At 43.5% G+C, this 27,130-nt stretch overlaps 1 protein-coding gene across 3 annotated transcripts; it reads right to left on the minus strand.

Annotated features, from left to right (window-relative positions):
• Positions 1–661: 661 nt before the first annotated feature.
• Positions 662–27,114, minus strand: lrrc9 (leucine rich repeat containing 9). Of its 3 annotated transcripts, none has more exons than XM_029713377.1 (33): positions 27,021–27,114; positions 25,920–25,987; positions 25,607–25,825; positions 25,245–25,385; positions 25,070–25,133; positions 24,908–24,978; positions 23,787–23,969; positions 23,194–23,349; positions 22,886–23,094; positions 16,841–16,972; positions 16,440–16,619; positions 11,966–12,083; positions 11,736–11,871; positions 11,417–11,557; positions 11,147–11,271; positions 10,841–11,029; positions 10,593–10,712; positions 10,289–10,480; positions 10,058–10,183; positions 9,743–9,883; positions 9,413–9,590; positions 7,396–7,616; positions 7,134–7,256; positions 6,902–7,032; positions 6,672–6,780; positions 6,378–6,517; positions 5,732–5,868; positions 4,713–4,930; positions 3,874–3,942; positions 2,658–2,783; positions 1,539–1,716; positions 1,123–1,282; positions 662–990 (listed from the first exon to the last, which is right to left on the minus strand). In XM_029713377.1, the coding sequence occupies exons 1-33, from the start codon at positions 27,097–27,099 to the stop codon at positions 951–953; spliced, it is 4,620 nt and encodes a 1,539-aa protein (XP_029569237.1). In that variant the 5' UTR covers positions 27,100–27,114; the 3' UTR covers positions 662–950. The 3 variants fall into 3 exon arrangements, with proteins under 3 accessions (XP_029569237.1, XP_029569239.1, XP_029569238.1); XM_029713379.1 differs by lacking the exon at positions 27,021–27,114 and adding an exon at positions 26,324–26,677 and having other exon boundaries at positions 25,920–25,982; XM_029713378.1 differs by lacking the exon at positions 27,021–27,114 and adding an exon at positions 26,324–26,677.
• Positions 27,115–27,130: the final 16 nt, after the last annotated feature.

The raw sequence follows: 27,130 nt of genomic DNA on the forward strand, positions 1-27,130 counted from the left end.
CTTTTGGATTTCACATGACTGGGAATACAGATGTGCATCTATTGATCACAGAAACCTTAAAAAAAAAATTGGCCTCACAATGGGCCTCAGGATCTCGTCACGGTATTTTTGTGAATTCAAATTACCATCGATTAAATGCAATTGTGTTTGTTGTCCGTAGCTTAGGACTGCCCATACCATAACTCCACCGCCACCATGGGGCACTATGTTCACAACGTTGATAACAGCAAACCGCTCGCCCACACAACGCCATACACGTGGTCTGCGGTTGTGAGGCCTGTTGGACGTACTGCCAAATTCTCTAAAATGACATTGGAGGTGGCTTATGGTAGAGAAATGAACATTAGATTCTCTGGCAACAGCTCTGGTGGACATTCCTGCAGTCAGCTTGCCAATTGCACACCCCCTAGAAACTTGAGACATCTGTGGCATTGTGTTGTGTGACAAAACTACACATTTTAGAGTTGCCTTTTATTGTCCCAAGCACAAGGTGCACCTGTGTAATGATCATGCTGTTTGATCAGCTTCTTGATATGCCACACCTGTCAGGTGGATGGATTATCTTGGCAAAGGAGAAATGCTCACTAACAGGGATGTAAACAAATTTGTGCACAAAATTTGAGAGAAATAAGCTTTTTGTTCATATGGAACATTTCTGGGATCTTTTATTTCAGCTCATGAAACATGGGACCAAAACTTTACATGTTGAGTTTATATTTTTGTTCAGTGTACATTTATAATTAGACAAACTAAAGGAAAGGGGGTTATCCGCAGTTCACTAATCTACAATCTATGGAGCTGAAGTGAACCGAATTCAGCTGAACAATACTTCCCACTCTTACTCTGCATGTGTGCAATGACCCACACAGGAGTATCAGGATCCTCCCATTTCTCTACTTCCTCGTGTCCACAGTAGTGTCCCCCATTCCTCTGCCCAAACCCCTGGGGTGCTACATGGGTGGGGGTTTAGGAGCACCACCACTCTGGTATCTGTAAAAGAAACACAAGCATACAGGTAGGGTTTTACAGTGTATCCTCTGCTCTAGAACACGGACATCTGACCAAGACCAAACTAGGTTTACTCACTACAACCCAAGGGTCTGAGTTTAGGGCTTTACCCACCTACTGTCCTGCTCGAGGTTGGTAATCAGGACCCTGTACCCGTTAGGAAGGAGGCCGGTGGATGGCAGGGTACTTGCCATTCCTCTGATCTGCCTAAAGGTCATCTCTGCCTGGGCACTGCGGGCGTGGTTGGCAGCGCTGCTGTGTTTTTGCTTCTTGTCTGAGATGGAAATTAACACAGTGGATAACCGAGTCTGAGTCCCATAGCATAGCCAAAGAGAGAGAGAGAAAGACGTATGCTCTCTGTGTTGGTTAACAGCTCTGCCCATCATGGAGGTGAATGAAACATGAGTGTTCCCCATAAGCAGACAGAATCTAAAAGTAATGTTGGTATTTCATTAATATTGATGAGGATATCATGATGTACTGTGCGGATGTGCCGTGTGTGTGACATATAAGAGGGAGTGCTAACTAACGTTTGGGCGTGTCATGGGGCAGTGCTTCATCCAAGTTGCAGGGCATCAGGATCTCATGACCCAGGAAGTGCTGCAGCCCTCCACTCAGACTGGTCCCCCGCAGAGGGGCAGTCCGGGACATGAGGGGAAGCAGGCCAGGCAGGTTCATATCCATGCCGGACCCATGAGCCATTGGGCACTGTGGGGAGAAAGGGAGAGACAGTGAATACCACACCAATACCATACCACAAGAGAGGATATACAGCCTACATAAAGCTACTTTGAGTCAGGTGATATTAATGGGTGTCCATAATAAGTGCACATGGGGACACGTTAGCAACACTGTCTCAACTCTCTGACCTCACTAATTAATATGTCCTGCATTGGCTCCCATCTATGCTTCCTGCCTCACTACACCCTCCATAGCTAGTCTCTGCTACACCCACGTTACAGTATGGATGGCCACATTTCTATTCTCTTTCATCACGTGTAAAAATCTAATTAGAGAATGATAATGATCACTCAATAATAATAACAACTGTTGAATGAAAACCAAAAAAAGAGCCGGGTGAGAGCAGGCATAAGCTTGAAACGAAAGGAATGGGGGTCAAGAGCAGGAAGAGGGTTTTGAATTTATGTTTTTAATGAGAAAGCCCAGGATCCCCCTCTCTCTCTCGCTCCCAAATACTCTCTTAACGAGCACAGGGGGCCGGGTTGACCCAGCTAATAGGGGGGCAAATCCATTGGTGCATTATCGGCCGTGCACATTTCATCTAATCAGCAGGATGAACTGAGCTGGCTTAGGCTGCTTTTAATTCAGCACTGGAGGAGCATTACTGCCCCCATCTCTTGTTATGTGCAGATCAAATCAGAGAGACAAACTGGAAGTTTGATCCTTGTTTTTTGGTAGTTGCTGTTTGGTTGTTGTTTTTCTGTACGCTGTTTGAGTTCAAGTTCCATTGCAGTTGACATGATATGGCCAGTTATCTGGCCTTTAACAGAAATTAGGCCTTTGTGGCTTTTTAGGTCAGTCTCCTAAGGGCATGGAGATAGCTGCAGTGGTCTGCAGGAGAAGATGCAGTTAAGAAGACAAAGCTCTTACCAACCAGGTGATACACAAAGGCAGTACATAACTCTCACCTGGACCTCTGTGCAGAGTAGCTCAGCCCTGGTCCTCTCCTCCAGGGTGACCATCACCCCATCCAGAACCTGCAGTCTGGAGAGGCGTAGTACCACTGCCGGCCTATGGAGGGATCGCCGGGCCACCTGGGACAACAGAAAACATTTACTCATGTAGGACCTCGGAGTGAAGGCTGCAAGGCTGTCCTGTAAGGACTAAACTGGCATGGGTCTGTTTGTGAGTCCAACACAGTTCTCTGAATTCACCACCTTCAGAGACCACACTCTCATCATCTCCTACGCCGGCCCCACTAGCCCTACCCTTCTCCCCGGTCCAGCTGATGGAACCGTCTGGTCCCCCCTTCACAGGGGTCAAAGCCATCCTCTCCGGTCAGAGCCCTGTCAGTCCCTACAGGAGGGAAAACTGAACAGAAGAGAAGGAGAAGAGAGGAGAGATGATCTGGCCAGGGCACATGGGTGCAGCAGTGATCTCATGCGGCTGACAGCAGGGGGTATTGTCTCTGGAGCGGCTGCTGGCTCTCCACCCTGGCAGGATTAAGCCCCAAGGGGGAAGGGAAGGGATGGGACGGGGGGATGGGGCTGTGGGGTAAACAGGCTGGCCCAGCTGAGAAGGCCTCCATGGATGGCAAGCCCTCTGCACTGGGCAATGAGAGCTCTGATCCATGGGCTCCAGATGGGTGCTGAACCCAGGCCAATAGTGTCTGATAACGGCCCTGCCATTTGGTCAGCGGATTTGTCTCTGATGCAGGCCAGTTTGAGGCACAGCAGATGGTCCATCATGTAATCGCTTAATTTAGAACTACAGAGTTGCACTGAGTGTGTGTTTTTGTAAACGTGAGTCTGTGAGCTTGTGTGTGAGAATTTGGGTGAGGGTGTAAATTAGGTAGTGTGGGTGTGTGTGTATGTATGTATGTGTGTGTGAGAGAGTCTGTGTCTCAGTACACATATTGAAGTGTCCTCTGGCCTCTAAATAAGAGCAGCCAGGTTTGGTCTCTTGGATTTCCATTGCGCACAGAACTCAGGGGCTTTTCAGACAAAATGAACACACACTGAAATGCAGGCGAAGGAGACCCATAATGAGAATAATTTGACAATTTTCATACTGTCATGGGGGTAATACAATTCACTGAGCCCTTGCTTGATTGTAGTAATTGTAGCTTCCGGTAGACATACAAGGTTGTAACCGACATTGGTAAAAAAACTAATAGATACTCACAGGATTCCCTACAACTGACAGCTCAATCAGGGAGGGAAGGACTTCTAGCTTGTCCAGCTCTGAGATGTCCTACAGGGAATAGAAAGTAGAGATAAGACATATTTTATACTGTCTGTCCTACTCACTTCATACCAGCATGAATTTAACCCCTCCCCAATCCATTAGGGCCAAACCTCATCCACATTTTGAAGCTGTGAGAGAGGAGTGGGGCAGCTCATGGGAGAGATTACATGTGTGATCTTTCATTAATCTCATGAGAGTTCAGGCACGCAAAAGGGGAGCGGGGACGTCTCTCTCCCCCACGGAACGTGACTGAGACTCACACAGACCTCCATTAATTGAAAACATGAAAAGATGAAGGAAGAAAAAGAAGCAAATTGGGAAAAAAAAAGACAAAGCACAAATCACCCGCCTGGGGTGAGAATGAGATGTAGGCTGAGACACTGATTACACGTTGCCTTGATTGTTCCTCTCTGTCCTCATACGTATAACCCTGACCTTCAGTCAATGTCGATTCTCCTTAATACTAGCTACCCCACACACACGCCACAGTGGGGTGGTAACGGTCTATAATTATGGAACTATATTTCCACCCCCTAGAATACACTGTAGATCACAATAAAACACATTTTAGACGCCAAATGCTTTGCACATGATGAGTGCATCACCATAATTCAGTAACTGTTGTACAGGGAGTTTGACTTTGAACTTGGTGGACATTTCCACACTGTGAATGAATGAATTCCTCATTACAGTATATGAATGCATATGAATGGCTCAGTATTGCCAGAAAGGGCAATAACTTGCAGGACACTGGAGGACTGCTGGAGGAGGGGTACCTGTAGTTTGTTCATGCCCAGGAACAGCCTCCTCAGCTCGGTAAGGGGTTGGAGATGGTTAAGTTCCCGGAGGCGGTTCTCTGCCAGGTGCAGCTCCAGCAGAAAAGCCTGACCAAAAAAGGAGTTCTCCCCCAGGGCCTTGATCCGGTTCCGGTCCAAGACCAGCTCCCGGAGCTGATGCAGACCCTCCAAGCCCTCCACCTGGCTGATCTCATTACCTGAGAGGAGAAGGTAAGATATTAAATCAGTAGGTAATTACATGACTACAGCTACCCCTGTTACCAATATGATTTGACCGGGCGGCATCATTGCAAATTACAACACTGTGAATTTCAATCATTAACTCTGAAATTCACTCAGATACTTAAAGGAGAAATCTGTAGTTGAAACAACAACAGAGCGAACACCCCGCCACTGTTTTTGGTCAACAGCTGAGGGATGGGGCTTGAGCAATGTAACCACTCTCTAATTCATACAGAGCTATCGATAGGACTGACCATCCATGCAATTAAAATAACAGTTTTAACCATATTTTGGGGCTATACAGTGTGTGTTTACAATTACATTGTTTACAAACAATGGAATAAAACAAGCTTATATTTTGGGTTCTGATAGGTATCGACAGTTGAACAAAGCTAATGAGGCATTTATAAGTTATAGGTATATATCTATAATTGAAAAGTACAAAAATGTATGTAGCAACTACAGATAGCCATTTTAAAGTGGAGCTGGAAAAGGTGCATCTTCTGCCCTGAATCCGTGTGTATAGTGAGTGTGGTCTGTGGTGTGTACAAAGCTGTCTTGACAGGCTAATAAACAAACACCGAGGGTGGGATTAGGATCAGACAGTCACCCTACTGAAGAAAACAATAATCAAATGCAAACAATGGCAGACAGAATAAGGCACTGTTTTCCTGTGTCTCATTGCCATGCCCATTTCATCATCTCTACCTGGACATGTCTGTTACTGAGCTGTACTTTTCATCAGCTTTGAAACCTGAAGGAAGCTGTTACTGTACCTTGGAGGAAGAGTGCTTTGAGATTTGTGAGCCTGCTGAGCTGCAGATTGGCCATATTTGAGATGCCATTGTGGCTCAAATGCAGCACCTCCAGGCTGCTCATTAGTGGCTCTAGGCTGTCCACAGGACCCACTTCCCTGAAAGAGAGGGAAAGAATGGGCACTCTGAGCTTTAGTTGCCACTCTGACTGAATGCACTGCAACTTCTCTCCCCAGTGCCTAATTTAGAAGGCCAGACCTCAGGTGCACAGCAACTCAAGGCAAACCACACAAAAGCCTGACCCCCCCCCCCCCCCCTTCACATTTTAAACCTTTTACTTTGTGTAAACTCTCCTCTGGTCTTTTTCAATAGTATCAGTGAAAATTGAGATTTGTGCTTTTCCGAGAGCAGCTAATAGAAGCCTAAAATATTTGTCACGTCAACAGCTTCGTGCTGCCCCCAAGTGGCTGAAAGTAGAAAAATATACTCTCGTCTATTGCAACAAAGACATGAAATAAGTCCTTTGCCAACCACACAGTATACTGAGAAGACATCAATGTTTAAAGCTATTCATGAATTGTACATTTACACCTCACAAACTAGGTTTAAAAGTAATACATTTCAATGCCATGTTAAAATAATATACTTTTATCTGTACTGCTGGTACCTGCTGCCTTTTGATGAGCCCTGCTGGCCATAGCCACTGGAGTTCACCTTGTGGTAGAGAATCTGTCTGTTAGTCAGGGGGGCCTGGGCCTTCTGCCTGGGCAGGATGGATTCTATGTGGTTATAGTTCAAACATAATGCCTACATGGAAGAAAATAAGATTTTTTTATTTATTGTTGATGGTTTAAAAAAAAACTGACAGTGCAACTGATAAATGTAAAATATATGCTACAGATTACATTTAGAACGGTGGGAAAAGTCTGGCCGGTTGGTAGCAATCATTTGGCAGGCCCACCTTGATGTTGGGCAGGTAGACAAGGCCACTGAAGGAGGTGAGGTTGTTGTGCTCCAGGTTGACACTCCGCATGTTGTGGAACAGGTCTGCTGGGGCCAGGTCCACCATACTGGGGAGAAAGGGAACAGTTTATACACACTCACTCTTTCTTTTACTGTCTCTTCTACTCATCTAAAAAGGTGACTGAAATACTGTAATGAACTACTACACAGTACACTATGCTCAATGACCTGATGGCACTGGACTGCATGTTGAGATCAACGACGTCGGAGTAGTTGGAGTGTCCCAGTTTCTCTGCCACCATGTCAGGGGTCAGACGTCCACCAAACACATCCTTGGCATTCTCACATTCCGTCATTTCCTGTGGATCACAATGACGTCACTTCTGTTTCATCTCAATTCAGCAAAAGTTGTATTTATCTCTAAAACGAACATCTCTATTTGATTATGACGTAAACATACCACTGCAACCCCATCCAGTGCCTTTAGAGAGGGGAGATGGAACACCACATAAACCCTGTAGCTTTCCAGTTTCTCCACTAAAGGATTACCATACAGATCCAGAATGATTAAGTTTGTCAAAGCCTAGAAACAAATGTAAAAAACAATTATCTTACTTTATTTTAATTTCCACATTGACTAACTGTGTAAAAAACAGCTTTTATGTATCCTATGGGTTGGTGTACAGTATGTTATCATGCTTGGCTGTGTGAGGTCAGCTCACCTTTAGGTGGTAGATGTCTCGTGTGGAGGTGATGATGTTGTTGCCTATGTACAGCTCGAATAGTGAGCGGGCCCTATGCACCCCGTTCAGGGAGCCAATGCAGTTGTTCTCCACAGACAAGAAGTGGAGGTTGGGCATCTGGTCCAGGACAGTGCCGTCCAGACAGGACAGCTGGTTCCCATTCACACTGAGCTTAGTGAGCTGGTGTAGTTTGGACACACCTGAGAGGACAAAGATAGGGAGGGATATCTCGTACATCTTTGATGGACATGATTCCCTTGTCAATACCAAATAGTTCTCTTCCTTGACTAGACCTAGTGCATTCTGAACCAAGAGTGCCAAGGGTTTTCTATTGTGTTTCAAATACACAGTGGGGCAAAAAAGTATTTAGTCAGCCACCAATTGTGCAAGTTCTCCCACTTAAAAAGATGAGAGAGGCCTGTAATTTTCATCATAGGTACACGTCAACTATGACAGACAAAATGAGAAAAACAAATCCAGAAAATCACATTGTAGGATTTTTAATGAATTTATTTGCAAATTATGGTGGAAAATAAGTATTTGGTCACCTACAAACAAGCAAGATTTCTGGCTCTCACAGACCTGTAACTTCTTCTTTAAGAGGCTCCTCTGTCCTCCACTCGTTACCTGTATTAATGGCACCTGTTTGAACTTGTTATCAGAATAAAAGACACCTGTCCACAACCTCAAACAGTCGCACTCCAAACTCCACTATGGCCAAGACCAAAGAGCTGTCAAAGGACACCAGAAACAAAATTGTAGACCTGCACCAGGCTGGGAAGACAATCTGCAATAGGTAAGCAGCTTGGTTTGAAGAAATCAACTGTGGGAGCAATTATTAGGAAATGGAAGACATACAAGACCACTGATAATCTCCCTCGATCTGGGGCTCCACGCAAGATCTCACCCCGTGGGGTCAAATTGATCACAAGAACGGTGAGCAAAAATCCCAGAAGCACATGGGGGGACCTAGTGAATGACCTACAGAGAGCTGGGACCAAAGTAACAAAGCCTACCATCAGTAACACACTACGCCGCCAGGGACTCAAATCCTGCAGTGCCAGACGTGTCCCCCTGCTTAAGCCAGTACATGTCCAGGCCCGTCTGAAGTTTGCTAGAGAGCATTTGGATGATCCAGAAGAGGATTGGGAGAATGTCAGATGAAACCAAAATATAACTTTTTGGTAAAAACTCAACTCGTCGTGTTTGGAGGACAAAGAATGCTGAGTTGCATCCAAAGAACACCATACCTACTGTGAAGCATGGGGGTGGAAACATCATGCTTTTGGGCTGTTTTTCTGCAAAGGGACCAGGACAACTGATCCTTGTAAAGGAAAGAATTAATGGGGCCATGTTTCGTGAGATTTTGAGTGAAAACCTCCTTCCATCAGCAAGAGCATTGAAGATGAAACGTGACTGGGTCTTTCAGCATGACAATGATCCCAAACACACTGCCCGGGCAACGAAGGAGTGGCTTCGTAAGAAGCATTTCAAGGTCCTGGAGTGGCCTAGCCAGTCTCCAGATCTCAACCCCATAGAAAATCTTTGGAGGGAGTTGAAAGTCCGTGTTGCCCAGCGACAGCCCCAAAACATCACTGCTCTAGAGGAGATCTGCATGGAGGAATGGGCCAAAATACCAGCAACAGTGTGTGAAAACCTTGTGAAGACTTACAGAAAACATTTGACCTATGTCATTGCCAACAAAGGGTATATAACAAAGTATTGAGATAAACTTTTGTTATTGCCAAATACTTATTTTCCACCATAATTTGCTAATAAATTCATAAAAAATCCTATAATGTGATTTTCTGGATTTTTTTTTCTCATTTTGTCTGTCATAGTTGAAGTGTACCTATGATGAAAATTACAGGCCTCTCTCATCTTTTTAAGTGGGATAACTTGCACAATTGGTGGCTGACTAAATATTATTTTGTCCCACTGTATATGACAACACTTAATAATTTGTCATGTGGTGACCATTGAGATTAGGACTGACCATCTAGCCTAGAGATGCAGTTGTCGTTGAGGGACAGCTCCTCTAGATGCTGGCAGTTGTCCAGACCCTCCACTTTAGAGATGTCGTTGTCATTGAAGGAGGCCCAGCGCAGGTTGACCAGTTTGTCCAGGTTGGTGAGCCTGGAGAGCCTCTGGCTGTCAAGGTTAAGGGCTGTGATCTGCTCAGAGTTCAGAGGTCACTGTTAAGTAAACAGACTGCACTTGTACCGCAGATGAAGCACCTGGAGAGAACCCATAAACTACAAGCTGAAACGAGTACATCTTTATTGTTCCTGGACTCCAGTGTTGTGTATATTAGTGTTTGTTTCACCTTGGTGGTCCAGCCTTGCTCTAGGTCTCCAGTGATGTCCCAGGGTGAGGGGCTGAGTTGATCCAGGAGCTGGGCTGCAGAGAGCAGGCTGAGACTGCGGGGACGCTCACTGTTCGTCCGGGAGTGGGCCAGCAGAGATGCCTGTAGCCAGAGTAAAAATCAGACTGAGGAATTACTACTCTCAACACAGACGGTAGACCAAACTTTCTCACGCAGCATGCAACAGCAAAGGTAGCCCACTTACATTAAAGTATTCAACCTATCTGGCAAATCATGAACTAAGAAGAGAGAGTGATTCTCTTGTCTAACTCTTACCTGGTTGATTCTGGAGCCTGCAGCCATCTGAACAGCAGCGCCTGCCTCTTCCTCTGTCACCAGCATGTCATCCAGGTGTGTAAGGCTAATCAGACGTCCCAGAACCGTCATCCTTACCGCCTCGGGCTGGGACAAACACATCACTTTCATCAGCACAGTGTCTTATGGTCTTACTATATGGACACTAGACTAGACCAATGTTAAAGCTGGTGTTAGTGTGTGTGGTTTTACCCTTTGCCAGGGGTTGTGGCGGGTGTCCAGTCTCAGCAGGGTGGGGGCATGTTTCCGGAGCACAGCCGTCTCCTCCCTAGCGCGGGTCAGCTGGTTCCAGCGCAGGTCCAGTTGATTGAGCCGCCCCAGCCCCCTCAGCCCCTCCAGGGTCAGCAGGTGGTTGTAGCTGGCATCCACAAACTCCAGGTTGGGCTGGAGGAACACAGAGAAACATTAGGGAACATATTTGCTGTATGTAGGACTCCAAGTTGAAAATGATTCATGAAGATTGGTCGAACTAAACGCCCCACCCGTCAGAACGCACCATGTGGGAGATGTCATCTAGTTGTGTAAACTCATTGAAGCTGATAGTCAGGCGGCGCAGGGCTGTCAGGTGAGAGATCTCCTTCAGCTTACTCAGGCTGTTGCCATGGAGATTCAACACCTTTGACCAGGGAAGAAGAAAGATGGAAGTGGGGCACCAGCACAGTACAGAGAGGATATCAGTGCTAAACCTAGTGGGCTAAAGTACCATTATGTGTTAGTCCCTCACTCAGAGGCCTCAACCCTTACTGTAATCTGACTGAGGACGTTGGCCCTGGCTACATTGAGTAAAGTCTTCTCGTCCAGGCTCAGCAGCTTGGGCCGCGGTTTGAGCATGGGCTCCATGTTTAGAGTCTCCTCGTCCAGGTTGATATCGTTGGGAGGGGGGTCGTCTGTGCCTCTGCTGCTGGGCTCTGGGAACGCAGGCTGGGCTCGGTCCTGAGAGGAGGAAACATCATAGTGGTGAGGACAAACGGTTGGTGAATATCAGCACCTGGTTGGTGGGTTTACAAAAATTGGAAAATTGAAAGACAAACAGGGTATACTTTTTCCTACCTGCGTGATATACTCAAAGTCGATGAGGTACTCTGGCAGGACAAGCTCACGGTCAAATACAAACCACTGACTCTGTCTCTGACTGCAGTCACAGCCACTGTGGATCTTGGAGGAGCAAGGCCTCTCTATTTGGATAGAAGTCTCAGGTTGGTCAACAATAAGATGGAATAGAAGAATGTTGAATTTGCTGGTTGTTTCCATTCCACTGTCACCAGTAAAAAAACAGGTTGTTCTGAAAAGTAACAGTTGTGATATTTCACATGACATTACCTCCATTTGTCTTATGGACCTGCTCTGGGCTCACATTGCGGTAAACAGAATGAGCTTTGGGGTAGTTGAGGGCATCCACTGAATCCCCTTCATGGATGGGGAAGCTGCGGCCCAGGAACACTTTAGACACTATGAGCTGACCTTGAAACAGGAGGAGAGTTTGAATAATTCCATTTCGGTTTCTCTGACACAGGTTCATTAAAAGCAAAAAAATATTATTTGTACATTTACATTTTTATCCTGATTTATATCCTCAAGGTTTCATTAGCAATTCAAAGTCATTGAAGTGTGTGAAAGGATGAAATAGGACCATACAGACCATGTCTGAAAAGAAGAGGGTCTATGCTCTGCTTGGAGGTGCCTTGGTTGGCCTGTCGCTGTGTGTACTCAATCCTGGGGCTGTCCGTCACACTCAGGCTGTTAGACAAGGGTACAGCTCTCTCTCTGCCCAGGGCCTAACACAGACACAAGACACATGACAGTGTCAAGAACTAAAACAATGACACAATCTCAGGCATAGCGTACAGTCTAAATAAGCAATATGTGTACCTTATACATATCTGCTGTTTTAAAGCCATCCTCTGGAATGTGCAACATCTCATTCTTCTCAATGGTTCTTTCAGGATCAGACACATAGAACAGGTACTCCAGCCAGCGTTTGTAATTCCTGCACAAATGGAACTGCAGTCAGACAAATGTAAATACTGTCAAAATATTTCAGTTTATGTGGTCTGTTATCAAAAAACATAAATGTTAAACTATTTCTGTGTAATATTAGACATAGACATAATACTGAGGAGCTGAGGTGAATATCATAGAGAAAAGGAACGCTGTGTGTAGGAGAAAGAGGCGCCATTTTAAGATTTAACTGTCTCATCAGGCCAGGCAGCAGGCTGTTAGCCAGCCTGCCAGCTTAGTGGAGTCTGCCACTAGCACAGTTAGCGTAGTCAGCTCAGCCTTCCCCATTGAGACCGTGTCTGTGCCTCGATCTTGGTTGGGCAAAATTAAAAATGGCGGTGTTCGCTTCAGTAATCTTACTAGTATAAAGACCTCCTCCATTCCTGCCATTATTGAAAGAGATTGTGATACTTCACATCTCAAAATTGGGTTACTTAATGTTAGATCCCTCACTTCCAAGGCAGTTATAGTCAATGAACTAATCACTGATCATAATCTTGATGTGATTGGCCTGACTGAAACATGGCTTAAGCCTGATGAATTTACTGTGTTAAATGAGGCCTCACCCCCTGGTTACACTAGTGACCAAACCCCCCGTGCATCCGGCAAAGGCGGAGGTGTTGCTAACATTTACGATAGCAAATTTCAATTTACGAAAAAAAAAACAATGCCGTTTTCGTCTTTTGAGCTTCTAGTCATGAAATCTATGCAGCCTACTCAATCACTTTTTATAGCTACTGTTTACAGGCCTCCTGGGCCATATGCAGTGTTCCTTACTGAGTTCCCTGAATTCCTATCGGATCTTGTAGTCATAGCAGATAATATTCTAATTTTTGGTGACTTTAACATTCACATGGAAAAGTCCACAGACCCACTCCAAAAGGCTTTCGGAGCCATCATCGACTCAGTGGGTTTTGTCCAACATGTCTCTGGACCTACTCACTGCCACAGTCATACTCTGGACCTAGTTTTGTCCCATGGAATAAATGTTGTGGATCTTAATGTTTTTCCTCATAATCCTGGATTATCGGACCACCATTTTATTGCGTTTACAATTGCAACAAATAATCTGCTCAGACCCCAACCAAGGAAGATTAAAAGTCGTGCTATAAATTCTCAGACAACCCAAAGATTCCTTGATGCCCTTCCAGACTCCCTCTGCCTACCCAAGGACGTCAGAGGACAAGAATCAGTTAACCACCTAACCGAGGAACTCAATTCAACATTGCGCAATACCCTAGATGCAGTTGCACCCCTAAAAATTAAAAACATCTGTCATAAGAAACTAGCTCCCTGGTATACAGAAAATACACGAGCTCTGAAGCAAGCTTCCAGAAAATTGGAACGGAAATGGCGCCACACTAAACTGGAAGTCTTCCGACTAGCTTGGAAAGACAGTACCGTGCAGTATCGAAGAGCCCTCACTGCTGCACGATCATCCTATTTTTCCAACTTAATTGAGGAAAATAAGAACAATCCGAAATTGTGTCTTTTTGAAGTGTCTTAAAGCTAACTAAAAAGCAGCATTCGCAAATGGAGGATGGCTTTCACTTCAGCAGTAATAAATTTATGAACTTTTTTGAGGAAAAGATCATGATCATTAGAAAGCAAATTACGGACTCCTCTTTAAATCTGGGTATTCCTCCAGGGCTTCATTGTCCAGAGTCTGCACAACTCTGCCAGGACCTTGGCTCAAGGGAGATACTAAAGTGTTTTAGTACTATATCTCTTGACACAATGATGAAAATAATCATGGCCTCCAAACCCTCAAGCTGCATACTGGACCCTATTCCAACTAAACTACTGAAAGAGCTGCTTCCTGTGCTTGGCCCTCCTATGTTGAACATAATAAACGTCTCTCTATCCACCGGATGTGTACCAAGCTCACTAAAAGTGGCAGTAATAAAGCCTCTCTTGAAAAAGCCGAATCTTGACCCAGAAATTATAAAAAACTATCGGCCTATATCGAATCTTCCATTCCTCTCAAAAAATTTTGAAAAAGTTGTTGCGCAGCAACTCACTGCCTTCCTGAAGACAAACAATGTATACGAAACGCTTCAGTCTGGTTTTAGACCCCATCATAGCACTGAGACTGCACTTGTGAAGGTGGTAAATGACCTTTTAATGACGTCAGACCGAGGCTCTGCATCTGTCCTCATGCTCCTAGATCTTAGTGCCGCTTTTGATACCATCGATCACCACATTCTTTTGGAGAGATTGGAAACCCAAATTGGTCTACATGGACAAGTTCTGGCCTGGTTTAGATCTTATCTGTCGGAAAGATATCAGTTTGTCTCTGTGAATGGTTCGTCCTCTGACAAATCAATTGTAAATTTCGGTGTTCCTCAAGGTTCCGTTCTAGGACCACTATTGTTTTCACTATATATTTTACCTCTTGGGGATGTCATTCGAAAACATAATGTTAAATTTCACTGCTATGCGGACGACACACAGCTGTACATTTCAATGAAACATGGTGAAGCCCCAAAATTGCCCTCGCTAGAAGCCTGTGTTTCAGACATAAGGAAGTGGATGGCTGCAAATTTTCTACTTTTAAACTCGGACAAAACAGAGATGCTTGTCCTAGGTCCCAAGAAACAAAGAGATCTTCTGTTGAATCTGACAATTAATCTGGATGGTTGTACAGTCGTCTCAAATAAAACTGTGAAGGACCTCGGCGTTACTCTGGACCCTGATCTCTCTTTTGAAGAACATATCAAGACTGCTTCAAGGACAGCTTTTTTCCATCTACGTAACATTGCCAAAATCAGAAACTTTCTGTCCAAAAATGACGCAGAAAAATTAATCCATGCTTTTGTTACTTCTAGGCTCGACTACTGCAATGCTCTACTTTCCGGCTACCCGGATAAAGCGCTAAACAAACTTCAGTTAGTGCTAAATACGGCTGCTAGAATCCTGACTAGAACCAAAAAATTTGATCATATTACTCCAGTGCTAGCTTCCCTACACTGGCTTCCTGTTAAGGCAAGGGCTGATTTCAAGGTTTTACTGCTAACCTACAAAGCATTACATGGGCTTGCTCCTACATATCTTTCCGATTTGGTCCTGCCGTACATACCTACACGTACGCTACGGTCACAAGACGCAGGCCTCCTAATTGTCCCTAGAATTTCTAAGCAAACGGCTGGAGGTAGGGCTTTCTCCTATAGAGCTCCATTTTTATGGAATGGTCTGCCTACCCATGTGAGAGACGCAGACTCAGTCTCAACCTTTAAGTCTTTACTGAAGACTTATCTCTTCAGTAGGTCCTATGATTAAGTATAGTCTGGCCCAGGAGTGTGAAGGTGAACGGAAAGGCTGGAGCAACGAACCGCCCTTGCTGTCTCTGCCTTGTCGGTTCCCCTCTTCCCACTGGGATTCTCTGCCTCTAACCCTTTTACAGGGGCTGAGTCACTGACTTACTGGTGTTCTTCCATGCCGTCCATGGGAGGGGTGCGTCACTTGAGTAGGTTGAGCCACTGACGTGGTCTTCCTGTCTGGGTTGGCGCCCCCCCCTTGGGTTGTGCCGTGGCGGACATCTTTGTGGGCTATACTCGGCCTTGTCTTCGGACGGTAAGTTGGTGGTTGTAGATATCCCTCTAGTGGTGTGGGGGCTGTGCTTTGGCAAAGTGGGTGGGGTTATATCCTGCCTGTTTGGCCCTGTCCGGGGGTATCATCGGATGGGGCCACAGTGTCTTCTGATCCCTCCTGTCTCAGCCTCCAGTATTTATGCTGCAGTAGTTTATGTGTCGGGGGGCTAGGGTCAGTCTGTTACATCTGGAGTATTCTCTTGTCTTATCCGGTGTCCTGTGTGAATGTAAATATGCTCTCTCTAATTCTCTCTTTCTTTCTTTCTTTCTCTCGGAGGACCTGAGCCCTAGGACTACCTGGCATGATGACTCCTTGCTGTCCCCAGTCCACCTGGCCATGCTGCTGCTCCAGTTTCAACTGTTCTGCCTGCGGCTACGGAACCCTGACCTGTTCACCGGACGTGCTTGTTGCACCCTCGACAATTACTATGATTATTATTATTTGACCATGCTGGTCATTTACGAACATTTTAACATCTTGACCATGTTCTGTTATAATATCCACCCGGCACAGCCAGAAGAGGACTGGCCACCCCTCATAGCCTGGTTCCTCTCTAGGTTTCTTCCTAGGTTTTTGGCCTTTCTCAGGAGTTTTTCCTAGGGGGTTTTCCCAGCCACCGTGCTTCTTTCACATGCATTGCTTGCTGTTTGGGGTTTTAGGCTGGGTTTCTGTACAGCACTTTGAGATTTCAGCTGATGTACGAAGGGCTATATAAATAAATTTGATTTGATTTGATTTGATCATGGGAACTCACTGTGAGAACATTGTCGACTCCTCGCTGGCCAACAGGGTATGAAGCTTGTCCTCGAAACGAAGCCGCAGCGAACGGTTATGGATGCGGATGATACGGTTGATCTTGATGCCTGTGATGCCATGAGCCTTGTAGTCCCACGCACAGAACCGGGAGAGCAGGAGGTCATAACAGGAAGTGAACCTGTTGGGAGGAGAGAGAAAACAGTGGACTCAGTAGCTAAATGCTGCAAATCACCGACACAATTCACCGACACAAATGAGGTAAACTCAAGACAGATCAGTCCGCAGAAAACTTGGATAAAACATATTATTACACGATCTAGTACTATATGATCACATAAGTAATTTCCCTGCAGGTACCCTGGCTAATGTCACTGTTATGTAAAAGGAGATCATTTGTACCAGGGGTCTGTGGAGCAGCCCTCTTCAAACCGAATATTCCCCACTGTCTCAAGCTCCATCAGCAGAAAGTAGACCATCATTTCGTTCCTTTTGGTGGCTTGGGCCAAGTCCCGCTCGTACCAGGACTCAATCCTGCAAAAACAAGATAAAAACACTCTCCTTTTCACACTTCATCATCTTAGTGCCAGTAGAAAGCTTACATTTAAACAAGAATGCCAAATGAGACTGTGTAAAGCCCTTCTAAACTCAAAGAAGTTTCGAAATTCTCAGAATGGCGCCGTTTTACGGGCTCTAACCAATTGTGCTATTTTGTGTTTTTTCATATTGTTTGTAATTTATTTTGTACATAATGTTGATGCTACCGTCTCTTATGACCGTAAAGAGCTTATGGATATCAGAACAGCGATTACTCACCTCGAACTGGACAAAGATTTTTTATTTAATGAGCTGATGCGAAGGATATAATGTTGCTCCCAAACAAGGCCCAAATCCCCGCCATTCGCATGAAGAAAATAAGGAAATACAGGGGGCGGAGATCAGGGTGCCTAGTGAGAATTAGTCGGCGAGTGGGTAACCCGCCTCTACCATCCATTCTACTAGCCAACGTGCAATCACTGGAGAATAAACTGGATGAGCTCCATTCGAGACTATCCGACCAACGGAACATTAAATACTGTAATATCTTATGTTTCACTGAGTCGTAGCTGAACAACGACACGTATAACATACAGTTGGCTTGGTTTTCCGTGCATCGGCAGAACAGAGCAGCTACGTCTGGTATGACGAGGGGTGGGGGTGTGCGTCTATTTGTCAATAACAGCTGGTGCGCAATGTCTAATATTAAGGTAGTCTCAAGGTATATGCTCGCCTGAGGTAGAGTACCTCATGATAAGCTGTAGACCACACTATCTATATTTTTCGTAGCTGTCTATTTACCGCCACAAACCATCGCTGGCACTAAGACCGCTTTTCAACAAGCTGTATAAAGCCATAAGCAAACAAGAAAATGCTCATACAGAAGCGGCGCTCCTAGTAGCCGGGGACTTTAATGCAGGGAAACTTAAATCCATTTTACCTCATTTCTACCAGCATGTCACATGTGCAACCAGAGGAAAAAAACTCTAGACCACCTTTACTCCACACAATTCTATCCTCCTGATTCCTGCTTACAAGCAAAAATGAAAGCAGGAAATACCAATGACTCGCTCAATACGGAAGTGGTCAGATGACGAGCATGCTACGCAACAGATCTGTTTTGCTATCTCAGACTGGAATATGTTCCGGGATCCCTCAAATGGCATTAAGGAGTATACCACCTCAGTCACCGGCTTCATCAATAAATGCATCAACAACGTTGTCCCCACAGTGACCGTACGTACATATCCCAACCAGAAGCCATGGATTCCAGGCAACATCTGCACAGAGCTAAAGGCTAGAGCTGCCACTTTCAAGGAGCGGGACACTAATCCAGACTCTTATAAGAAACCCCGCTATGCCCTCAGACGAACCATCAAACAGGCAAAGTGTCAACACAGGACTAAGATTGAATCATACTACACCGGGTCTGACGCTCGTCGGATGTGGCAGGGCTTGCAAACTATTACGGACCACAAAGGGAAACCCAGCCACGAGCTGCCCATTGACGCAAGCCTACCAGATGGGCTAAATGCCTTTTATGCTCGCTTCGAGGCAATAATAGTATTTGGCAGCATTGCCTTTAAATTGTTTAAATTGGGTCAAACGCTTCGGGTAGTCTTCCACAAGCTTTCCACAATAAATTTGGTGAATTCTGGCCCATTCCTCCTGACAGAGCTGGTGTAACTCAGTCAGGTTTGTAGGCCTCCTTGCTTGCACACGCCTTTTCAGTTCTGGCCTCAAATTTACATACAGGATTGTTGTCCTTAAGCCATTTTGCCACAACTTTGGAAGTATGCTTGGGGTCATTGTCCATTTGGATGACCCATTTGAGACCAAGCTTTAACTTCCTGACTGATGTCTTGAGATGTTGCTTCAATATATCCACATCATTTTCCTGCCTCATGATGCCATATATTTTGTGAAGTTTACCAGTTCCTCCTGCAGCAAAGCACCCAGACAACATGATGCTGCCACCCCCGTGCTTCACGGTTGGGATGGTGTTCTTCGGCTTGCAAGCCTCCCCCTTTTTCCTCCAAACATAACGATGGTCATTATGGCCAAACAGTTCTATTTTTGTTTCATCAGACCAGAGGACATTTCTCCAAAAAGTACGATCTTTGTCCCCATGTGCAGTTGCAAACCGTAGTCTGGCTTTTTTATGGCAGTTTTGGAGCAGTGGCTTCTTCCTTGCTGAGTGGCCTTTCAGGTTATGTCGATATAGGACTTGTTTTACTTTAGATATAGATACTTTTGTACCTGTTTCCTCTAGCATCTTCACAAGGTCCTTTGCTGTTGTTCTGGGAATGATTTGCACTTTTCGCACCAAAGTACGTTCATCTCTAGGAAACAGAACGCGTCTCCTTCCTGAGCGGTATGACGGCTGCGTGGTCCCATGGTGTTTATACTTGCGTACTATTGTTTGTACAGATGAACGTGGTACCTTCAGGCATTTAGATATTGCTCCCAAGGATGAACCAGACTTGTGGAGGTCTACAATTCTTTTTCTGAGGTCTTGGCTGATTTCTTTTGATTTTCCCATGATGTCAAGCAAAGAGGCACTGAGTTTGAAGGTAGGCCTTGAAATACATCCACAGGTACACCTCCAATTGACTCAAATGATGTAAATTAGCCTATCAGAAGCTTCTAAAGCCATGACATAATTTTCTGGAATGTTCCAAGCTGTTTAAAGGCACAGTCAACTTAGTGTATGTAAACTTCTGACCCACTGGAATTGTGATATAGTGAAATAATCTGTCTGTAAACAATTGTTGAAAAATTACTTGTGTCATGCACAAAGTAGATGTCCTAACCGACTTGCCAGAACTATAGTTTGTTAACAAGAAATTTGTGGAGTGGTTGAAAAACGAGTTTTAATGACTCCAACCTAAGTGTATGTAAACTTCCAACTTCAACTGTATGCACGCACCACTTTCCGTTTTAATTATTATATTTTTTTTAAAACAAGTTATTTTTTAAATTTCACTTCACCAATTTGGACTATTTTGTGTATGTCCATTACATGAAATCCAAATATAAATCCATTTAAATTACAGGTTGTAATGCAGTAAAATAGGAAAAACGCCAATACTTTTTCAAGGCACTGTATGTGGGACTGAAACCAGTGTGGAAGAGCTGGTCACTTTAAAAGAACTTTGTGAATGACTACCTTGCCAATAGGACGATTTGAATATTATTGTCTTGCAGGCAATATTTTTTTGTGGGAGTTTCCTCCTAATACATGATGTGGTAGGAATTGTGAGACATCATCATTACACCTGTTAATACTTAGATTTAAAACAAAGTTATAAAACATTTCTTATTGTAACAGCAAGTAAAATATGCTCTTTGTGTTTTATAGAAATGCATGGTGTTTAATGTGAATGATATTATGCTTACTGCTAATGTTTTTTATACTGTCTATTTTTTCATGTTTTCTATTGTTTTCTAAAAATTCATTTTAAGTATATTTCTTTTTAAAATGGTCTAGGGGAGTGTATGGATATTTCGAAGATAAATATACAACACAGAGGACTAAAGGTCAAGAGGACTAAAAGTCAATAGAGAACTAACGATCAATGGATCACGATGGATACATGTGACTCATTGCAAGGTTTTTTCTGTAAAAGGGGATTAATGATCAATGGGTCAGAGACATGGGAGGATTCAGTCTTCAACTCATAGCTACATGGCAAGTTCTCATTGGTCCAAATTGTTTATACATTGAGCCTGAAATAGGATACTTGTTATTTGGCCATTGGCCAAGTTTTATTGCAAGGAATTGTAATTGGTCAAGCTAGGGTTGGGTTATAAATTACATCCTGTCTCCTTTGTTCTGTGGAGAGAATCACTGAGGAGAGAATCACTGAGGACAGTGAAGAACGAACATCTACCTCTCAGCATAACATCTATGATTTGACCGCTTTGAATAAACCTATTTTTCTCCCCCTGATTTGCTTTGGGGTCTGTGTTATTGAAGAGTAACATCAACTGCTAACAGCCCAGTACATCACTGGGGTTAAGCTTCCTGCCATCCAGAACCTTGGCGGTGTCAGAAGGAGGTCCAAAAAATGGTCAAAGACTCCTGTCACCCAAGTCATAGGCTGTTCTCTCTGCTACCGCACGGAAAGCAGTACCAGAGCGCCAAGTCTATGTCCAAAAAGCTCCTTAAACAGCTTCTACCCCCAAGCCATAAGACTGCTGAACAATTAATCAAATGGCCACCTGGACTATTTACATTGACAACCCCCCCCATCCATGCATAGTGACTTTACCCATACCTGCATGTACAAATGACTTTGACTAACCTGTACCCCGCACATTGACTCGGTACCGGTACCCTCTGTATATAGCCTCATTATTGTTATTTTATGGTGTTGTTTATTCATTATTATGATTTTTTTTACTTTAACCTCTCTGGGAAATGTGGGACGCTAGCGTCCCACCCGCAGGACACACTATTCAACAGCCAGTGAAATAGCAGGGCGCCAAATTCAAAACAACAAAAATCTCATAATTCAAATTTCTCAAACATACAACTATTATATCCCATTTTAAAGATACACTTCTCGTTAATCCAACCACATTGTCCGATTTCAAAAAGGCTTTACGGCGAAAGCATAACATTAGATTGTTAGGACAGCGCCGAGACAAGAAAAACCACACAGCCATTTTCCAAGCAAGGAGAGGCGTCACAAAAACCAGAAATACAGCTAAAATTAATCACTAACCTTTGATCTTCATCAGATGGTACTCATAGGACTTCATGTTACACAATACATGTATGTTTTGCTTGATAAAGTTCATATTTATATCCAAAAACCCCATTTTACATTGGCGTGTAATGTTCAGAAATGTTTTGCCTCCCAAAACTTCCAGTGAATGAGCACATCCATTTACAGAAATACTCATCATAAACGTTGATAAAATATTAAACTGTTATTCAAAGAATTATAGATACACTTCTCCTTAATGCAACCGCTGTGTCAGATTTCAAAAAAGCTTTACAGCGAAAGCACACTTTGCAATAATCTGAGTACAGTGCTCAGACAACAACAACAAGCAATGCAGATACCCGCCATTTTGGAGTCAACTAAAATCAGAAATAGCATTATAAATATTCACTTACCTTTGATGATCTTCATCAGAATGCACTCCCAGGAATCCCAGTTCCACAATAAATGTTTGTTTTGTTCGATAAAGTCCATCATTTATGACCAAATACCTCCCTTTTTGTTCGCGCGTTTAGTCCACTACTCCAAATGCAGGAAGCGTGTGCAAAATGTCACGACGAAAAGTAAAAAAAGTTATATTTACGTTCATAGAAACATGTCAAACGATGTATAGCATCAATCTTTAGGATGTTTTTATCATAAATCTTCAGTAATATTCCAACCGGACAATTCCAATGTCTTCAGAAATGAAAAGGAACATAGCTAACTCTCACAGAAGCGCGCGCCACTGAACTCATATCATTCTCTCAGTCATCTGACTCCAGGACCTCTTATTCTCTCCCCAGTCACAGTAGAAGCATGAAACAATGTTCTAAAGACTGTTGACATCTAGTGGAAGCCTTAGGAAGTGCAAAATGAACCCTAAGTCACTGTATACTGGATTCTATCCAAATCTACCTACCTTCTGGGCCCGAGTAGCAGGCAGTTTAATTTGGGCACGTTATTCATCTGAATTTCCACATACTGCCCCCTGTCACCAAAAAGTGAATTTATTTAATAAATATTTTCTTAACTCTATTTTCTTAAAACTGCATTGTTGGTTGAGAGCTTGTAAGTAAGCATTTCACGGTAAGGTCTACTACACCTGTTGTATTCGACGCATTTGACAAATACAATTTGATTTTAGATTTGAATCTCTCTTGGAGGTCTAATCCATTATTAATGTACATGAACTCACTCCTCCAGCTTCCTGTTCCAAAATTGTAACCTCTCCTTCAGGGTGTCCAGCTTGGAGAGGATCTTGTGTTCCAGGCCGGGGTCGCGGGTGATGTCAGCAATGGTGTCACTGCGGTCCCCTGAGCCCTCACTCAGCGGTGACAGTCCATCCTCCCAGGTACGGGCCGACTTCCTGCACAGGGCCTGCACCTCCGACAGCTCACACTCCAGCTGCTCAAGACACCAACACAATAGTCATATTAAGCACCACTGTAAATGTATGACATATGCATCAAAAGTCCGTTGTTGAGGGCATAGTGTTGTACGGACGTTTTTGAGGGCATAACTGAGAGCTCTGATGCGGTTCTCTGGCAGCTGTAAGAGATTCCTCTTGTTCTCCAGCAGATTGGCCTGGGTCTCTGCCAGGTCCCTCTGGGTTGTCCGCACACGCATGTTGTAGTACATCATCTTCTTAATCACAGTGGACTGGAATGAACAGATGTTACAATGTACTGTATGCAATGGAACCCCTTTACTTATACCATAGTTCATTAGACTGTAATTACAAGAAGATTAGAAAAAAAGCAACACCGGAAAAATACATCCATCATTAGAGTTCAGGGACGACTTATAACAAATGCTTTAATCTCTCAGGAGTACAGTATCAGACATTAAGATCCTATTAAATTACTAGAGGGATTATGTCATAAACCCTCAAAGTTCCAGAATGGTGTGATAATGGCAGCCATTTTGGTCAGGGAGGAATTCTATTTCTTTACCAAAATGGCTGATCTTTAATACTGTTATAAGATAATTAATGTCCATTCTAGTATTCTAATTGCTAATTCTATGCTATCACAGCCCTGGAGCCTGCACAGTGACAACAGTTACGAAAGCTGACCCTTGGGACTGTTGACCTGTACCTCAGCAGCATCCTTCAAATGCTTGCTGGAGACGTCGTAGGTGTCAAGCCGCTGGAGGCCTGGCATGTGGTAGAGCACGTGGGTGGCATAGTTACACAGCAGACATACTGGGGTGGGACTTGACTGGGGGTCCTTCAGTCCCAACTCTCTCAGACAGGTCAATGGGGCCAGGAGGGTCAGCTCCTGTTACACAACACGATAACATGATGTTGATGCTTAAGAGGGACACGTTTAAAAACATTAAACTGAAGCATGCACAACCTTGATTGGCACTCAACCCCACTAATGATTTTGATGCTGTATATCTGTGAAGAGGGCATCTCCTTAATGGATTTACATTAACATAATTGATTGATGAGATGATTGGATTTCTACTTGTTTGCTGGTGGGGGGTTTCTCTGAGGTTTCAGGGTAGATCATAGAGGACCAACTGTTCCTTCACCCAAACTCAAGCCATATCTGACATTCTGTATACTGTCTGTTGTAAGAATATGGTAAAACATATTTTCTTTTACACAATTTCATGCATAAATTTGTGGGAATCTCCTTTTAACCATGCCACAGTATAAAAGAAACATGCAAATTTGATACAGGTAATTCATGCAGCTTAATGAAATTGGTATTTGAGTGAATGAAAATTTGTGTTTGTATAATTTCAAAAGAGAAGACTGTTATTTCCTTATTTTTCTTTTTAACAGGCAACTAAAGGAGAAATGTCATATCCAAATGGCAAAGACGGTAAGCTTCAGATGAATTGTGCAACAGTTAAAATCAGCAGATCTTTTCTGTACTGCCGTAGCAATAGGCCTTCGACATAGATAAAATACACGGATCAAAGATCAAAGAGACCGGGAAAATAGGAAACTATCAAGACTGACGGCCAATCAAAAATAATACCCAATCCTTTGTCGGGTGACTGATTTCTACATTGTTGACTAGAATAAAGGCTTGAATGAATTATCATATATAGAATCTACTATAAATTAGGCAATCAAGACATTCGACTGAAAACCAAGCCAGTAATTCTCCATATGCAAAGGTGGTAGTCAGATATTAGATTAAGAAGGTACAGAATTACAACCTTCCATTATTTGAAAATAGTTTCATGTTTTTTTTCTTACCTTAAAAGAGCAGATCTTGTTCCCAGATAAATTCAGATTTTCAATGCTGATATTAGGATCAAGACTGTGTCCTGTGAAACAGATTGAATAATTATCATTATAAAAACATCAATGATGTAATCTGTCAAGTTTATAGCCATTGGAGATGAACCTTCAACTCACCTATCTTCTCAATGTTATTGTCAGCTAGATTCAGCTCTCTCAGCTTTTGAAGTGTGTTTAATCCCTTTAAACAGGTATGAAGAAAAGATGAGACATCTAAAAAAATGCAGATATCAACAAAACCAATCTATACAGATTATGTGGTGCATTACATGACACAGAAATGCATCCATACCTCTATGTGAGTGATGAAGTTATTGTTAAGCCACAGCACCTGTAGATTGACAAGTGACTCCAAATTCTCAATCTTACTGATCTGATTGTCATAGAGGTACAGCTTCTGTAACTGATGGCAATTCTGAAGTCCAGAAATGTCCTACAAAAATGAAAATAAATCCCCCCCCCAAAAAAGTATAGTTGGTAATAAAGATAAAAATGCAAATCCTAGCTAGATACATTTATTTTGCAGACATTTTGCAGTCTATTCTGAATCGAGAAATCAAAGATGCTCAGTTTTAGATACTCTTTAGATGAAAACTCTACACACACATCTCCAAGATGTCAGCATGAAGGAATGAAGAGAAACCTGGCTCTTACTGTCAGCTGACATTCCACCACCCAGAACTCCCGAAGCAGGGGACAGGCCTCAAGGCCCTTGATGTGACTGATACTCTGGCCTACCAATGTGAGCTGGCACAGCCTTGGAAAAAGGGAGAGGCCAACCATACGAGGATAACCTGAGAAGAACACCTCCAGGGCTGTGATGCTGCTACCTTCCTGGGGTATCTTCTCATAAGACACCCCATTGGCAATACACTGTTGAGGTACAAAAAAAGTGTCTCCACAAGCCAAACAGAAAATGACACTAGTTGTAATCATAAGTATCTGGTTGACACAAAATTACACTCACCAGTTCTTTGACAACCTCCTCGTCACCATTATGTCTTTGCTTTTCACTCTGTATCATGTTGTTCTGTGCTGAAATATAAGCAATTGTTGATCATGTCATGTATAGCTAAAATAAGGAACATTGCTAAAACTTAGCTTGTCTTGGTTTGGGGGCTGTAGGGGGTTGTCTGGGGTAATGTTACCTATCAGTAAACAAGCATCAGAAAAAAATCATAACATTTACCGTTAGCTAAAATTTGAGGACAGATAAGAGATAGAAAACATTTAATATAAGTACAAATAGCAAGACTACGTAATTTGTGTCACTCAATAATTAGTTTACTAGCCAGCTACGTTAGCTCTAGCTAAGCTAATGTCGATAGCGGGCTAGCCAACTGTAACGCCAGCTAATGCAAATGTACGTACATTCGAAGTTGCAGCCTGCACAAGTTCACTGTCACGGACACTATCTGCTCAGACCACTAAGTTAACCGCATACCAGTTTTGGACATCTGTTATTGCAGCTATTCTCTTTGTGAAAACCAAAATATAATTTTAGGGTGTTTATATGGTAGACATTGTGCACCTGTTGCTAGCATGCCCCAGCAAGGTTTGTCATCAACCCGTATCTAGGGAAGTGCGTCCCCGTTGCTCAGGAGTCATCTGAATGATTTCTTCGTACTTTTGATCATCACCACACGAGGGCGCTACAGTGCAATTCATTTGAGCACAAACTGGCATGAACAGAACAAAGAAATGGTCCTCAACTGGATATTTGCATGAGTGAAATTACTTGCATCTACTAATGTGAAAACGTTTAACAAAAAAACTGTCGTATGTTCAAACATAACATGGTACAGGAATATTACAATTTGCGTTATTATTGTGATATGGTTTTAAGCATTTCAAACATGATACGCTTGAAAGATGCTTCAATATGCTCAAGTTATTTTATGCGTACTCTTGGAAACATACTGCATTGACTTCCATTGTACATTCAAACACTTTAACATTAGTCATGCTGAAACAACGTTACTCTGCCCCAAATAAGTGCCAACCGTAATAAGCTAATACGATGACGTCAGCTTTGAAGCGCTGAACTAAAACATTCAACCTCGCTCACTTGTGCTCTCGGACTGGACCGCGCAGCCATTAGAATTGAACAGTTTAAGTATACATTTGTAAAGGCAGTCGGTCTTCATAGCATATTTTCCAGTTTTATTCGTTTGACCA

The sequence above is a fragment of the Salmo trutta genome, chromosome 25 (assembly GCF_901001165.1).
Source record: "Salmo trutta chromosome 25, fSalTru1.1, whole genome shotgun sequence".
In the NCBI taxonomy this organism is placed as follows: domain Eukaryota; kingdom Metazoa; phylum Chordata; class Actinopteri; order Salmoniformes; family Salmonidae; genus Salmo; species Salmo trutta.

Bases quoted from the DNA above. Each gene is read 5' to 3' on its own strand.
- lrrc9 (XM_029713377.1), bottom strand. From the start codon at position 27,099: ATGAAGACCGACTGCCTTTACAAATGTATACTTAAACTGTTCAATTCT. The intron at 25,386-25,606 runs GTAAGAGCCAGG...TCATTTTTGTAG, and splicing joins TGGTGGAATGTCAGCTGACA to GACATTTCTGGACTTCAGAA. The intron at 7,257-7,395 runs GTGAGCTGACCT...ATTTGTTTCTAG, and splicing joins GAGACATCTACCACCTAAAG to GCTTTGACAAACTTAATCAT.